The sequence below is a fragment of the Chiloscyllium plagiosum genome, chromosome 18 (genome assembly GCF_004010195.1).
Source record: "Chiloscyllium plagiosum isolate BGI_BamShark_2017 chromosome 18, ASM401019v2, whole genome shotgun sequence".
In the NCBI taxonomy this organism is placed as follows: domain Eukaryota; kingdom Metazoa; phylum Chordata; class Chondrichthyes; order Orectolobiformes; family Hemiscylliidae; genus Chiloscyllium; species Chiloscyllium plagiosum.
In genome coordinates, this window is record NC_057727.1 from 69,079,266 (window position 1) to 69,093,959 (window position 14,694).

Consider the following 14,694-nt stretch of genomic DNA (forward strand, 5'->3'; position numbering starts at 1 on the left):
ATTCTGAGTATTATCCGTAGCATCTGGTAGGTTTAATTGGGCATACGATTTATTTAATGTTAATATTACTTCAATATGGATTTTAATGGGGGGGCACCTTATTTAATAATTTAACTCATTATGTCATTAAATTCTGAAAACAATTTAACACGAATGCACACTTCTCGCAGGAAAGTTTCATTCTGCAGACTGAATTTCCTTTCCACCTCATCATTCCATCTGTTTTTTGTTAACACTTAGGAAACTTAACACCCTCCGATAGCTCACTGGGTGTAACAGCAGCTCCCACTGTGCACAACTGAGGTTTCCAGAAACACACTTAATCCCTGCTTAGACATGAGTCAGTTGATATCAACTGGATAGGGGCTGGACAGTAGCTGTATTTGTTTCTGAGGGCTGGTGGAGGGTGGTGTTTTGGGTGGTTGGGAAACAAGGAAAATGGAAATCAGCCAGTGATCACACTGAGATTTCCACCATTGCTCAAGTCATAGAGCGGGTAACCCGACCTTTCTGTCTACCTAGCCCATGCTGATCATGTTCCCAAACTAAAAATCTTGTTTTTTTTTAAATCTTCTCCTCTCACCTTAAAAATATGCCCCATAGCTTTGAATTCCCCCACCCTGGGGAAAAGATGCTTGTTATTCACCTTATCTATGCCCCTCATGATTTTATAAACCTCTATCAGGTCACCCCTCAACCTCCTACACTCCAGTGAAAAGTATTACTCCAGTGAATTGTATTAGTCCTGTCCTTGTTTTTTTTACCATAGTGCAATACCTTGTATTTATCCAAATGGAACTCTACCTGCCATACCTCAGCCCATTGACCGAATTGATCAAGATGTCTTTGTAATCTTAGATGACCTTTTTTCAATGTCCACTATACAACCAATTTTGGCGCCTAGGATGGGATATGGAAAAACGGCACACCTCGAGTTCTGTTATCCACCCTGAGTTGCTGCTGTAGACCTCAACAATGTTTCAATATGAGGCACGAGCAATTATCAAAAAAATTGAGACTTGCATTTCAAAAATCGGTGGGTAAGTGATAGTGAATTTGTGCTGCTTTTTCTTTCTCAATCGTTCAATCATTTGTATCGAGGGCAAAGTATCTTGTGGGTGGAATCTTGTAAGATAGTAGTTATGTGTAAATTGACCAGGTTCAAGTCCCATCTGCCCTAGAGGTACATGATACCATGCCTGAACAGATAGATGTTTTTAAAAAAAATCAATCCTGTGAGTATGAATCACCATAAATTTCATCACTGGCTTTTCAAAAATGGGAATTCACTGTCAATGTCCTGATGAGTTTGAAAAAATTGCCTCAGTTCCACTTTTAAAAATGTAGTAAACACATCACCAGGGCTGATACTTAATGATAGAAGAGCAGTTTTTATGATGGTATTTGTGTTCCTGGAAGGTCACTCAGCCTCTTCAACTCTGAAAAGGCACAATTAAAACTGTGGAATTTCATTCCTACAAGTAGTTCTTTTTTACCTCCTTTCTAGCTTTATTTTCATTCGCCAAATCCACTGTTTCTTTTTTCTCTCTCCCTTCCTCTTCTCCATATCCAATTTGGCTCTACTTCAACTTTCATTGTTCATCTGTTCCTTTCTCAATCCATGGTTAATGAGTTACACCATTAATCCTGTTCTGTAAACTCCTCGATATCCTGTTAAGCCCCACCAAGCCATTGTCAAACCTCACCCCCAGCAACATGTGGCGGTAAAAGTGTTTCCTGTTGTAGGGTGCAACAAGAAATCTAGTGAACTGGGATTGTTGAGAGGTTGCACTCCAGATAAGTCTAGCCAGTGTAACCATCATTGGGGTGCAGGATGAAGTTTGAATTAACACATCAGTATTTATGTAAACTTTCAGTATGGCCAAGTCCTCCTCTAAACCTCTCCTCAATTAAACCATTATTTAATTTAGCTCAATTTGCTATTGACTAGAGTTGATAAACTGGTTGAATGCAAAGTCAAATTCCATAGTAAGATCATAAGACGTAAAAGCAGAAGTAGGCCATTCAGCCCATGAACTCTACTTTGCCATTCAGTGGAATCATGACTGACCATTGATCATCCTCAGCTCCACTTTCCACAGCCCTTTCTCATAGTCCTCAATTCCTTACTGATCAGAAATCTGCCCCCTCAGCCTTTACTATAGAGCTTGTATCTTTAAGAACATTAAAGAATTCCACAGATTCATAACACTCTGAGAGAAGAAATTCCTCATCTCCTACTCAGATTGTGCCCTATGGTCCTAGACTCTCCCACTAGGGGAATTAACCTATCTGCATCTATCCTGTCAAATCCCCTAAATATCCTGTAAGTTTCAATAATATTGCCTGTTATAGGCCCACAGGAGTAACATCAGTTGTGTGGAGCTTAGTGGAAGTGGACATTTGAACGCATGTAAATATCATTTGCACTGCTCTTCCTGTCCTTGGGTCCATCCTAGTAGAAGCTACTTTGAAGGGCTGTGAAAAATCCGAACAGGATTTCTACTCTTTAGTGCACTAATTCATTTCTAAAAGTTGGCAGCCTCTGCAGTGGTGTCATTGAGTTATACAGCATGGAAACAGTCCAACTTGCCCATGCTGACCAAGTTCCTAAACTGAACTAGTCCTTTTTGCATGCATTTGGCCCAAAACCCTCTAAAGCTTTTCTATCCATGTGCCTATTGAAATGTCTTTTTACATGTTATAATTGTACTCTTCTCTAAAATTTCCTTTGGCACCATATTCCATATGCGGACTACTGCCTGTGTGAAAAAGTTGCCCCTAACGTCCCTTTATTGACTGTTATTCACTAATCTCTGTTGTAAAGTCTGTATATGGACAGGATTTTACCCATGGTGCCTTTCCTCATCACCCTCACCCTTTGTTGAATGACCTACCAACTGAAACTATCCATGCTCAAAGCTGGCAAGAGCCCACATAGTGAGGGGTTGGTTGGAATAGAGGGTTGCAGCACGCATCCCACCATGGAGCTATGACCTGCCAGAAATCATTGCTTTCAGGAGTGAAGGCCGAGAAACCTTCTAAATATTCAGCCTTTCTTCCACATTTAAACTTTTGAGATGGTTGGAACTGGACAACATCTAAAGACCTTAAGAGGCTGCGGAATGGAGTACCACACTATTGTGCATAGAACATTCTGGATCTCAACCAAGCTGACCGCAGCTTGTACCTCAGACGTTAGAGCATGTTTAGAAGGAAAATAGAGAAACAGGACAGATTGCACATCAGACCAAGCAACACTTGCTTCCCAAAAGACATGTAGTTTATTTTTAACAAAAAAAATGGTTTTCTTGAACTGAAGCTTTTGCACCACATGTTCTGAGTCATGCTGCTTGTAAAGTCCAGTCACAGACCACAGCGGGAAGGAGTGGAGACAAGTGACTGGGGTAAGTTAGCGATGTCATTGCATTTCCATTACCCAGGATATTAAGACAGCATGACCTAATTTAAGCCAGCCTGCACTCTACGATGCTGTAAAACATCCTGAAACACCTTGGACTCATCAAAGAAAAAATATTCTGGGTTTTTAGTAGATGATTTGTATAAAATGAATATCATTCCTTCCATCCCCTTAAGCAAGTACGATTTTGGAAACTCAGTAATATATTCATCAATTAATTGGCCACAGGATGAAGTTTGAATGAAAATGGTAGTCTTTCTGTAAACTTTGTGTGTGTGTGTGTCTGATTCCATCTTCAAACCTCTCCTCAGTTAAACCATTATTTAATTTTGCTGGATTTACTGTTCACTAGAGATGATACCCTGATTGAATCCAGTGTCAAATTCCGTAGGAAGACCATAAGACACAAAAACAGAAGTTTTACCGTTCAGCCCATTAAGGCTGTTCTTCCATTCAATGGGATCATGGCTGATCTGACGATCCTCAGCTCCGCTTTCCTGCCTCCCTCTAAAGTCCTTGAGTCCTCACTGATTAAAGATTGAGAGAAGCTGATTTTTTAAATGTTCTTAATGAACATTTAGACTGTACAGCCTCTGTAGTAAAGAATTCCACAGATCCACTGAGCGAAACAATTCCTCATCTTATACGCTCAGATTACACCCTTTGGCCCTAGACCCTCCCTCAAGGGGAAACAACCTATCTGCACCTACCCTGTCAAGTCCCCTAAAAAGCTTGTAGGTTTCAATAAGAATGCCTCTCTTCGGCCCATAGGCGTGGCATCAGTTGTGTGGAATGACTAGAATTGGTCTTTTTGAACCCATGTTCCAGATCATTAATCTTGGCCTGAGTATTATTGACAAGTATTTTGAATCAACGTGTTTTGATACATTTCTGGCACAGGTGGGACTTTAACCCAGACCTTCGAGCCACAGATATTATCTCTATACCACATGAGCCCTTAATGGGTTGTGCAGTAAATGTTTAAAGCTTTGTGCAGATAGGTACTGTGTTTATACTTCATTGAAATAATTGGTTTCCAGGATGATGTACACATGTTTAAAGCTTTGTGCAGATAGGCACAGTGTTTATACTTCATTGAAATAATTGGTTTCCAGGATGATGTACATGCTGCAATTTAATTAGGGGGGTTGTCAGAATTTGGATGGTTTACATATAATCACAATAATGATAACCGGTAATGTGTTATAGACTGGAATCTAATCAAGGGGTTGGGCTACTGTATGTAAATGCGGTTATGAGTTATATTGAAAGATCTACTTGAGAGCTGTAGACAGTGTATACAAAGGCTGTGTGTCTCTCTGGATTTGTTTGATATCATTGATAATTCTGGTCAAAATTCTGCAGACCCCCTTGGGTAATCTGCTAGCAAGTTTGAGGACCTAGGGCAGATGAAGTCGACACGCAAGACTAACCCTGCTTTGGGACTTGAGGGAAGTCCTTCTCACGATGAATCTTGCCTCTGAAGATATTTGCGCGCTCATGAAAACCATCTCGGCAGCTCTTGTGCCATTCATTAACTGCACGAAGAGCCATTCCAAAAGACCTTCATGAACTAATGCATCAAAGATTCATTCGTTTGTGAACAGCATTGCTGAAAAAGAAATGCTTTTTGCCTTGCACCCACGAGGGCAATTCACAAGAATATCAAAGTAAAAGTGAACATTACAAGTTGATTTCCCAAATGCTGTGATATTTCTTGTCAATTGTCCTGATAATTCCAAGAAAAAAAAACTTCAACAGCGATAGATCAAAGTTTGCTATTTTCTTCCAGTTTGCTTGCAGTTACTCTGTTTACATCCTATCCGAGGAGCACTATATGATATCCCAGAATATTTGTCTAATGTCTGTTGCCCTTGTCTTTGGTTTCCAAATACAAGATAAATCCACAAAGCATCACATTCTGTAAAAACATATGTTGAATTATCATTCTTCTGTTGCCAAAATTATTCATGCTGCAGTACACAATCCATAATTGTAATTGAAGACTTACTATGCCAAGTTTTATTTGGAAAGTAAATTTTGTGAGGATTCTTTTCCTCAGTAGGGTGGGGTGTTCCCAACCCCTCTGACCACAATCTGAAGAAGCACCGAACCAATCACCACAAAAAAAGCTCATGTACACATTGAGAAAATTGCAAACCCAACCTGATAGTGTACCTCTCCTCCTTCTGCGTTTTAGACCGTTACGAAGGCCTGATTAATGGCATAAAACATTTAGCAGTCTGTCCTGTTAGCACACTGCTAACTTCTGGTGCTGCATTTTTCTGAGAGCAAACTGCTGTCTAGACTTGTGCAATTTAAGACACTGTAAAGAGGTGGAATTGAGTTCATCTGTTTACATTTACAAAATACCTTTGTGACTCTCATTAGAAAATATCCCCATTAATCTGCTTTCCCAAAGTTGCCTATTTAAATGAATTACAACAAGAGGTGCACTACTTGGTAATTGTCCCTTCTTTCTTCATAAAACAGAAGAAAATACATCTCCAGAAACCTGTGTTCAGTACATCTGTTCCCTTCATTTGAATCTCAGACAGACATGAAAGAGATTGCTAACTTTTGAATCTGTCCACATTACAAATACTTAGGCTCAATGTTCTGAAACTCCTGAGAATTCTGTGACGTGGTGCATTTTCCCATTGTGTTGTGTGCCTGATGTGAGCGTGTGACTGATGACGTTTTTTCTTCATGGAATAGATTCTGGGATGCTGATGTCATGTTTGACTCATGTTCGTGTTTGCCTCGATTTGTTTCAAATAAACTACTTTGTTTTTGTAGGGAGTTGCGGTCAGGTTTAAAATGAAAAGTCATGTCTTTTAAACCAGCCTCAAGCTCTGCAAAATCATTTTAGTTTGAATGGGACCAAATCTCGCCCCCTGGTGACTTTATTTAAAAAGTAGCTTAGAAATACAATGGCTTGTTTGTAAAATGCGCTGTGTGGATTGGGACTAAGACATGCTGGTCTGCTTGATCTGAGCTGCATAGATAATATTGCTGTTGCGATAGCTTCAGCAGTTACAAGTTGACGGGGAAACAGAGCTGGGTATTAAAATCAACTGTAAATATTTGGAGGTATATTGAATGTCTAGGTCTGTGCCAATGTTTATGCTTACTGTGCCTCACTGGAGAAGTGGAAACCAGCCCCAGGATTGTCACAGAAGTTAGATTGTATTAAAGTATGCGATATTCCCCAATTTACCTGTCTTTTAGATACAGGTTTCTGCACTTAACAAAAATTACTATTTATTATAACTAAGCACTGTATAAACCCTGTGCATGCCCCATACATACATGCAGACAAAAAAAAATTAGTGTCATGAACAAAGGGAAAGGCTGGGAAGACAGTCCAAAGATCCTTTTCCACAGGGTTCACTGAGACTATCCTTTTCAGTTGTCAGGACTGGCTACCCACCAATTCTCCGCCTCCAGGTACTTTCACCTGTAGGAAGCGCAGGGTGACTGCTTCATTCTTACGATGTATCTGACTTTTAACCAATAAATCACAGCTTTCAGCAACTGCTGTGGCAAATAAACTGGTTTTGTTCAGGCTTTTTGACTGCAGGAAAAAAAAAGACAGACCTTCCTTTTGGGTGGCTCAGTGGCTTCTGCCCAAACATTTACATCCACAAGCTGTTCAGCTCCCTGGGAGCCAGTCATATAGCTGCTGGCAGGCAGAGGGCTTGTGTCATCAACAACTGGTCCGTACATTCACAGACCAATCAGGTACTTGTTACTGGTTGAATCTTCCTTCATACACACTCCCTGTCCTCAGCTGATCCGTAGTAACCACCTCCACCAACCAACAACAGTGTAAACAGCACCGACAATGAGGGTTTGATAACCTACTGCTTAAAAAAAAAAGCAGTAGTCCTTTCCACAATCCTTGCTTTTTAACACTTTTTTTTCTTTTCCCGTTTGGAGATGCTGAAAAATAAAAGTAAACAGTCTTTGCAGTGATCCACAAGAGCCTACTTCTTCACACCCTTTCCACATTCCCTTCTAACCCTAATAATCATTTGTTGGATTGTTCAATATTGAAGCGTTAAGCTTGCTCGACTGTGCACTAACACTCACTGCCTCAGCCCATAAGTACAGATGATGGATAAGGTTACCACAGAGAAACTTAATCCCAAATGCGAGCCATTGCTTCCAGGAGTCTTTGGCAGGAGATCTTGCATGGGCATTCGAAATGGCGAGCAGAAAGGATTTTGTTTTATCTCTTGTTTGAGGAGAAACTGTTATCATTGAGTGGGTGGGGGGGAGAGGAGAAGAGAGATTATTTTTCAAATAAGCATTTAACCTGTTGCAGTAAAAAAAATTAAATCTTGTTAACCAGCGAAGACAGTTCCCAGGGTATACTGCACAATGTCATGCCAGCAGCTAGATGTTGCTCAGGTCAAAGTTCAAACCAACTGCCATTTTGGCAATGGATGAGCAATCCTGGGTGATAACGTCATTTACACTGTGCAGTCAGCTGCCTTGCTGTGCTGATATTACACACTACACACTAAACTTTCATATTCCCCAAGGGCAAGCCCCTAACACCAATAACATAGATGAGGTTCAACTCCATTTAATGTCACTTTGATTCCTTTACCATCTGGCACATAAAACTGCAAAGGAACTGTGAGCTATTCAGTGAGGGAGCTGCCCGTTTCCACATTGTGTGGCTGTTCTTTCAAGGCCACTGAAAAGCTGCAACAACGGACAAATCCTTGCATTTGTGTAGCATCTTTAACAGAAAATGACACTGAGCCATTTAAGGAGATTGTAGAGCATATGACCAAATACTGTGTCCAATGAGGCAACCTTTGGGTAGTATCCCAATGGAGGAGTTAGAGAGAGTGAGAGGAAGCAGGAGACATTCAAGGAGAGAATCCCTAGGATTTAGACAGCTGCAGACAATGTCACCACTGGCAGAGTGAAAGGAAATTGGGATGTGCAAGAGGGCAACATTGGAAAAGTGCGTTGATTTTGCATGATTGAATGTCCCAGTTGCAGGACAGTGTTTGTTCCTTGTGGAAAGAAGCGACACCAGTTGAAATGGGAAAGGAGCATGTTCAGTGACTGCCATTGCAGAAAGTGTTCTGGAGAGTGTTCCCATTTTAACCCATGCATGGCTGATCACCATTATCACTTTCTTTCTGGAGGGAGCCACATTAACTATCACCGACTAGAAATCCTAGATGGCAATATTCATGTATAAGTCATTAATAGCTCATGCTACGTCCCTGTTTATGTTCAGAGCCACAGGTCACAGCCATAGTCCATGGATATAGGTAGCCCATGTAGGACTGAAATGAGGAGAAATTTCTTCACCCAGAGAGAGGTGAGCATACAGAATTCTCTGCCACAGAAACCTAAGGTTTGAAACCAAACTTTCTTTCAAGGAGTTAGATAGGGCCCTTAGGCTAAAGGGATCTAAGGGTATGGAGGAGAAAGTGGGAACAGGATGATTAACCATGATCATGTTGAATGATGGAGCAAGCTTGAAGGGCTGAATTGCCAACTCCTGCTCCTATACTTAATGTTTCTACGTCATTCTTACACATTCAGTGCATCCTAGGGAGACATCTCAAGTCCTCATTATGTTCCTGTTGTGCACAATGCTTTGTGAAAATGTACCCCTGAAACAGCAGTTTATAAGTAGAATTATTGAGCAATTCTGAGGGTAGAGGCCCTTCTTTTTGAGTAAAGGCATTGTTTTAATGTTGCAGCACATTTATGTTCAGCAATCCGATACATTAGAAGATCATCTGTTTTAGCAATGGCAGAGGAATGAGTAGTAGCCAGAGTAAATGACTGCTAAGCATTAACACCACAACCCACCCCATTCCTCTGTGGGGAGGTAGCGAAAATCTCTCCTCCCCAGCACATCCATATTGACTTGAATCAGGTTCACCTCTGAGTCAGGGTTCAAATCCCACTTGAGAGCTGATCATAAAATCTAGGCTGACCATGCAATACCATTTATTACATTTGATGAGACTTTAAATGGAGGCCACCTTTGCCCTCTCAAGTAAATAATCCCATGGCATTATTCAAAGTAGGGAAATTTTCCTGACCAATATTTATCCCCTAACAAGTATACCAAAACATATTATCTGGTCATTGTCATGTTGCAGTTGGTGGGAGCTTGCTGTGTGCAAATTGGGTGATGCATTTTGCACATTAAAACAGTGACTACACTTCAATATCCAACAACAGTGCCCTCTTGCAAATCAACTTGCCCACTGTTGAGGCACTCATCACCTAAAGCATCTTCCACTAAGTGGAGCAGGTCATTCGTAGGCCTGCCGTCAGACTTCATGGCCAACTGCTCTACTCTGAACACGATCGCAGCAGGAGAGCACTAAGACGACAGCAGAAACTCTTTAAGGATATCTTGAAAGCGTCACTGAAGTTGTTGAGCTTCCCCTGCAACACATGGGAGACCCTAGCTCGTGACTGACCAGAATGGAGAGGGTCCATTTGGGAAAAGCGCTGAGCAGATCGACAGACTTCATCCAGAATATGGAGAGGTGAGGTTGACGCATCAGAGGCAGTGCACAACTCTCCAAGTAACCCACCTCCCCAAGTCTTACCTGGTGTGCAAGTGACAGAATCTTCAGATCCTGGATTGGAATTTTCAATGATGTTAAAAACCGATCAAACCAGAATGGAGGCATAAAAATGAGGAGCAGGAGTAGGCAATTCAGCTCCCCAAGATTGCTCTTCCATTTGATATGATCGTGGCTGTTCTTCTGTCATCCTCAAATCCACTTTCATCCCACTCTCCATAACCCTTCAACCCATTACTAATTAAATGTCTATTTTCTCCTCCGATGTATTCACTATCCTGGTGTCTACCACATTCTGGGGTAGTGAATTCCACGCATTCATGACACTTTGAGATAAATAGTTTCTCCTCACTTGTTTTAAATCTGCTACCCCTTAGCCTAAAACTGAGATCTCATTCCAGATTACCCCACATGAGGAAGCACCTTTTTTTATGTCTGCCAATCCACTTTAGTACCTTCTATACCTCAATTAGATCTTTTCTCATTCTCCTAATAGTACAGGCATCAATGCCTAAATCTCTCTTCACAAGACAGGCCTTTAATCTCTGGAATGAATCTGGTGAACCGTCTCTGAACTGCCTGCAATGCAAGTATATCCACGGTCCTGAGGAACTATCTAAGAAAAAGAAGATGATAGTTTGAAAGTTCTTCATTGGTCTTAATGCACTTCGGATGGTTCCAAGTTCTTACTCGATAGTGCCACCATCCTTGCATACTGGAGTAAACTGTAGTCACCACAGTTTGGTGAGGAATGTGACAGTATGTGGTTTGAAGTGGTGGAAAATTAGTGGGAACCTGTTATTTGCATAATATAATAGGTTTTTTAGTGGCTTTCAGGACAGGAATGTATTCAGCAAGGGAGCCATTATATGGATACTGCTATGGTTTGATGAGTGCCTCTTGATGCAACAAATAACTTAGGAAAACAATGATGGATGTGAGGAATCAACCAGTTAAGGAATGGATAATAGTTCTCAAAGTCCTTACACCCTTTAAAAGTAATGAAATAGAATAGATTGTTAAATCATTAGATAGAAATGGGGTTGACCTTTTAACAAAGTATATTTCTAAAGGGTTTTTAAAAATCCACAGAAAACAGCAGGGAAATATTGTTGCAATAGCAGTGTGTGCAGTAGTTTGTATAGTATAAGTTCTCACTGCAAGAAAAAGTGTCTTAAAAAGTTGTATGATCCATTGGCTTGGTGTGGAATCAATGTTGTTGAAAAATGTGAGGAAGCAACAACAAAAGAGAAACATTTGAACCAATCCTTTTAAGTTCTTTGAAACTGACATCTCAGGTGAACAGGGTGGTGAAGAAGGTGTTAGGCATGCTCACCTTCATTGTTCAGAACATTGAGTAAAGGAGTTGGGATGCCATGTTGCAGCTGTATAGGACATTGGCGAGGCCACTTTTAGAATACTCCATACAAATCTGGTCATCCTTCTACGAGAAGGGTGTTGTTAACCTTGAGGGTGCAAAAAAGATTTACAAGCATATTGCCAGGACTGGAGGGTTTGAGTTACACAGAGAGGCTAAATCGACTGGGGCTATTTTCACTGGAGCGTCGGAAGCTGAGGTTTATGAAATCATAAGGGTCGCGGATAGGGTGATGAGCCAAGATCTTTTTTTCCTAGGTCAGCGGAGTCCAAAACTAGAAGGCATAGATTTAAGGTGAGAGAGGAAACATTTTAAAAGGAACCTAAGGGTAACTTTTTCACACAGAGGGTAGTGCATGTATAGATCAAGCTGCCAGAGGAAGTGGTGGAGGGTACAATTACAACATTTAAAAGGCATCTGGATGGGTGCACGAATAGGAAGAGTTTAGAGGGATATGGGCCAAATGCTGGCAAATGGGACTAGGTCAGTTTGGGATATCTGCTCGGCGTGGACGAGTTGGACTGAAGGGTCTGTTTCTGTGCTGTATGACTCTATATTAAATGAAATTATGTTGAAATTAAAAAAGACAACAATGATATTTGCAGCACTTGGACCAAACTGGCTCTGCTGAGTTTCAGAATTCTTTGCCAAGTAGTTGTGTTTTTTTGGATCCAATAGCCAAGTGCAAACAGTGGGAAGACAGCTTTGTGGGCTCTGGACTCAACCCAGCACGAAACATTGTTTGGAATGAGATTTCTGATGAAAGAAGTGAAATCAGTTTAAATACCTGGGACTTGTATATTTTTAAGGTGAAGAAAGAAAGTCGCAGTTTTATCCCATGAGGAGTTTTAATGCAATTGACTAATGTTATCACAGGGTTCAAATCCCAATGTTTAGGAGTGTCAGACTAATGCTGAATTTGTTTGTACTGAATTACTGTGTACTTAACAGTTTGTGAAATTTCTGAGGGAAGGGTTTGGTTCAAGTCTGTTAAACATACATGCAGGGAGTGCACTAACATCTGTCTGAGTGATCCCAATTTCCATGGTCTGTTTTCACAAATGATCACACTCTGTATGAACTTGACAGCAGCAACTTTCCATGCAGCATGTTGAAAGATGCTCTTCTTTTTTCAGGGTGGGGTCTGGATGGTGAAAGACTGTATGGTGCTGGTTCATGTCACTGTGGCTGACTCTTCATTCATTGCTTTTTCTCCTCCCCCCCTCCCCTTTTCCCTACTCAACCACCCATCCCTACAGGCTGAACAACTAGTGCTTCATCATGAACAGACTGAGTGTGGAAAAGGGAAGTGTCCTTATGACCCTCGACAACGGGTGGCCTCAGCAATGATTGGTGAGTATGGTATTGGGTGAGGATGATCCTGAGCATGCAGGGATGGGTAGACTGCGGGACACTGTACCATTTCAGGAATGTTTACACTGGCAAGAGTTTGCAGTCTGAGAACATAAAATCTGCTGAAACTGTAACACTCTGTGGTAATACTCTGACAAGTGCTCTGGTTGTCCCAGCAAAAGTCATAATGTTTTGTATAAATATTAGGCTGATTGGGTTATGACAAGTGCGAGTTCACGTCACCTATCCCCCAACCATACTTATATGTTTGTTAACTTGCTTGGATTACAGTGGACACACCTTGAGTATCACAAGCCTCCAGTGTAGATTCAGTGTTTGTTCTGGAAAATTCCTCCACTCATGCACAGACACGGTGAACAAGATTCTGTTGCACAGAGTTTGTAACCATATGGACTGAGATCTCCCCACTACATTCATGAACAGATTTGGTATAATATCACTCTCTCTCTACAGCAACCGAACAATAATGCTCTGGTATCAGCTTCAAGATGTTATCTGATTTTTGTTTTTCCCCAGTCTCTTTGTTCCCAGAGGCTCCAAATGACATTTTCCATTCATCACCAACTTATTTATGGTTCTGTGCTTCGGCTTCATGACCGGAACAGAGTTGGATTATGTGAATACAGAGGATTCTTAGTTTAGGATTGGAATCTAGATTCCTGAAGTGAAAGGATACTGTCAACTCACTATGTCACTCATCTAAATGTGCGCTTTGTTAAACTTGAATGGGCTCCAGAACTGAAAAGAATAAGGTTGAGATTCATAAAGTCTGTACAAAAATGTTAGTGGTTACAGACAGCTGCTCTTACTCAATGGATGGTGTTCAGGTTCTGGACCTAATATCTGTAATTCAAATGCCTTACTGTGTGACAGTAAAGTATTACTTGTGAGCTAATCAGAGTGAGGATTCTTCATCTTGCTTGACACTTCCAGTCTCCACACATCTGTCATGTTTTCACCTTTTGGTAGGTCATGAAGCTGAAGTTATCTGACAGCATAACAGGTCACACACTACTTACACTTTGTCTCAACACTGCCAGAAGGCTGTGGAAGCTTTACAGAGGGTACAGAAAAGATTTACCAGGATATTGCCTGGCTTGGAGGATGTGAGCTTATAGGAAGAGATTGAACAAACTTGAATGGGAGAGGCAAATGTCAACCTGATGGAAGTTTACAAAATTATGAGGGGCGTGAATTGAATGTATAGTTAAGAGTCTTTTTCCTGAGATAGAAATATCAATTACTAAGTGACAGATTTCAGGTAAAAGAGGGGAAGTTTAAGGGGGAGGTGAGAAGCAAGTTTTTTATTTAACACATCAAATAGAAAGTGCCTGGAATGTGCTGCCAGATAAGGTGGTAGAAGCAGATTCAATAGCAACATTTAAGCAGCATCTTGATTGATGCATGAGTAGGCATAGAATAGAGGCTGAGGCAAAAGGGTTTCTGTTGAGAAAGGCATCATATATCAGGACACATTTGGAGGTCTGAAGGGGCTGTTCCCTTGTGCAGTACTGTTCTTTGTAATCGGGTCTAGCCTGCCCACTGATAATGTCCATATCAAAGTACATTTGTGCTCCCCTCTGCCTATTCTGACCATGCTCCCCCTCTCTTTATTCACTTAATGTTCAGATTGTCTGCCTCTACTTATGCTCTCCGCCTTCTTGTTCCCTGTCTTCCTGCCATCTCCCACTGCTTGTTCTTTCTTTTTTTGTTTTTCTCCTCTGCCTGTGCCTCCCTCTCTGCCTGTGCCTCCCTCTCTGCCTGTGTTCCGTAAGGCCCTGTTTATGTTCCAGGGATTTTTCATGAATTCTCTTTTTCTTGATGTCCCTGAGCAAAATGGTGTCTAACTGTATACTGTAGATCTCTGCCTTTGCAAGCATTCAGGAGAGTGAGACAAATCCTATCTGTAGCGCAATCTGCAAGAAAATGCAGTAACATCC

The 14,694-nt window shown here is 41.2% G+C and overlaps 1 protein-coding gene across 2 annotated transcripts in view; it reads left to right on the forward strand.

Moving 5' to 3' along the window:
• Nucleotides 1-14,694, forward strand: part of sema3h (sema domain, immunoglobulin domain (Ig), short basic domain, secreted, (semaphorin) 3H) — a 159,429-nt gene that overhangs the window by 88,701 nt on the left and 56,034 nt on the right. For both annotated transcript variants that reach the window (XM_043708547.1, XM_043708548.1), the window contains exon 5: nt 12,640-12,733. In XM_043708547.1, coding sequence (XP_043564482.1) covers nt 12,640-12,733 — 94 coding nt within the window. The remainder of the gene's footprint in view (nt 1-12,639; nt 12,734-14,694) is intronic.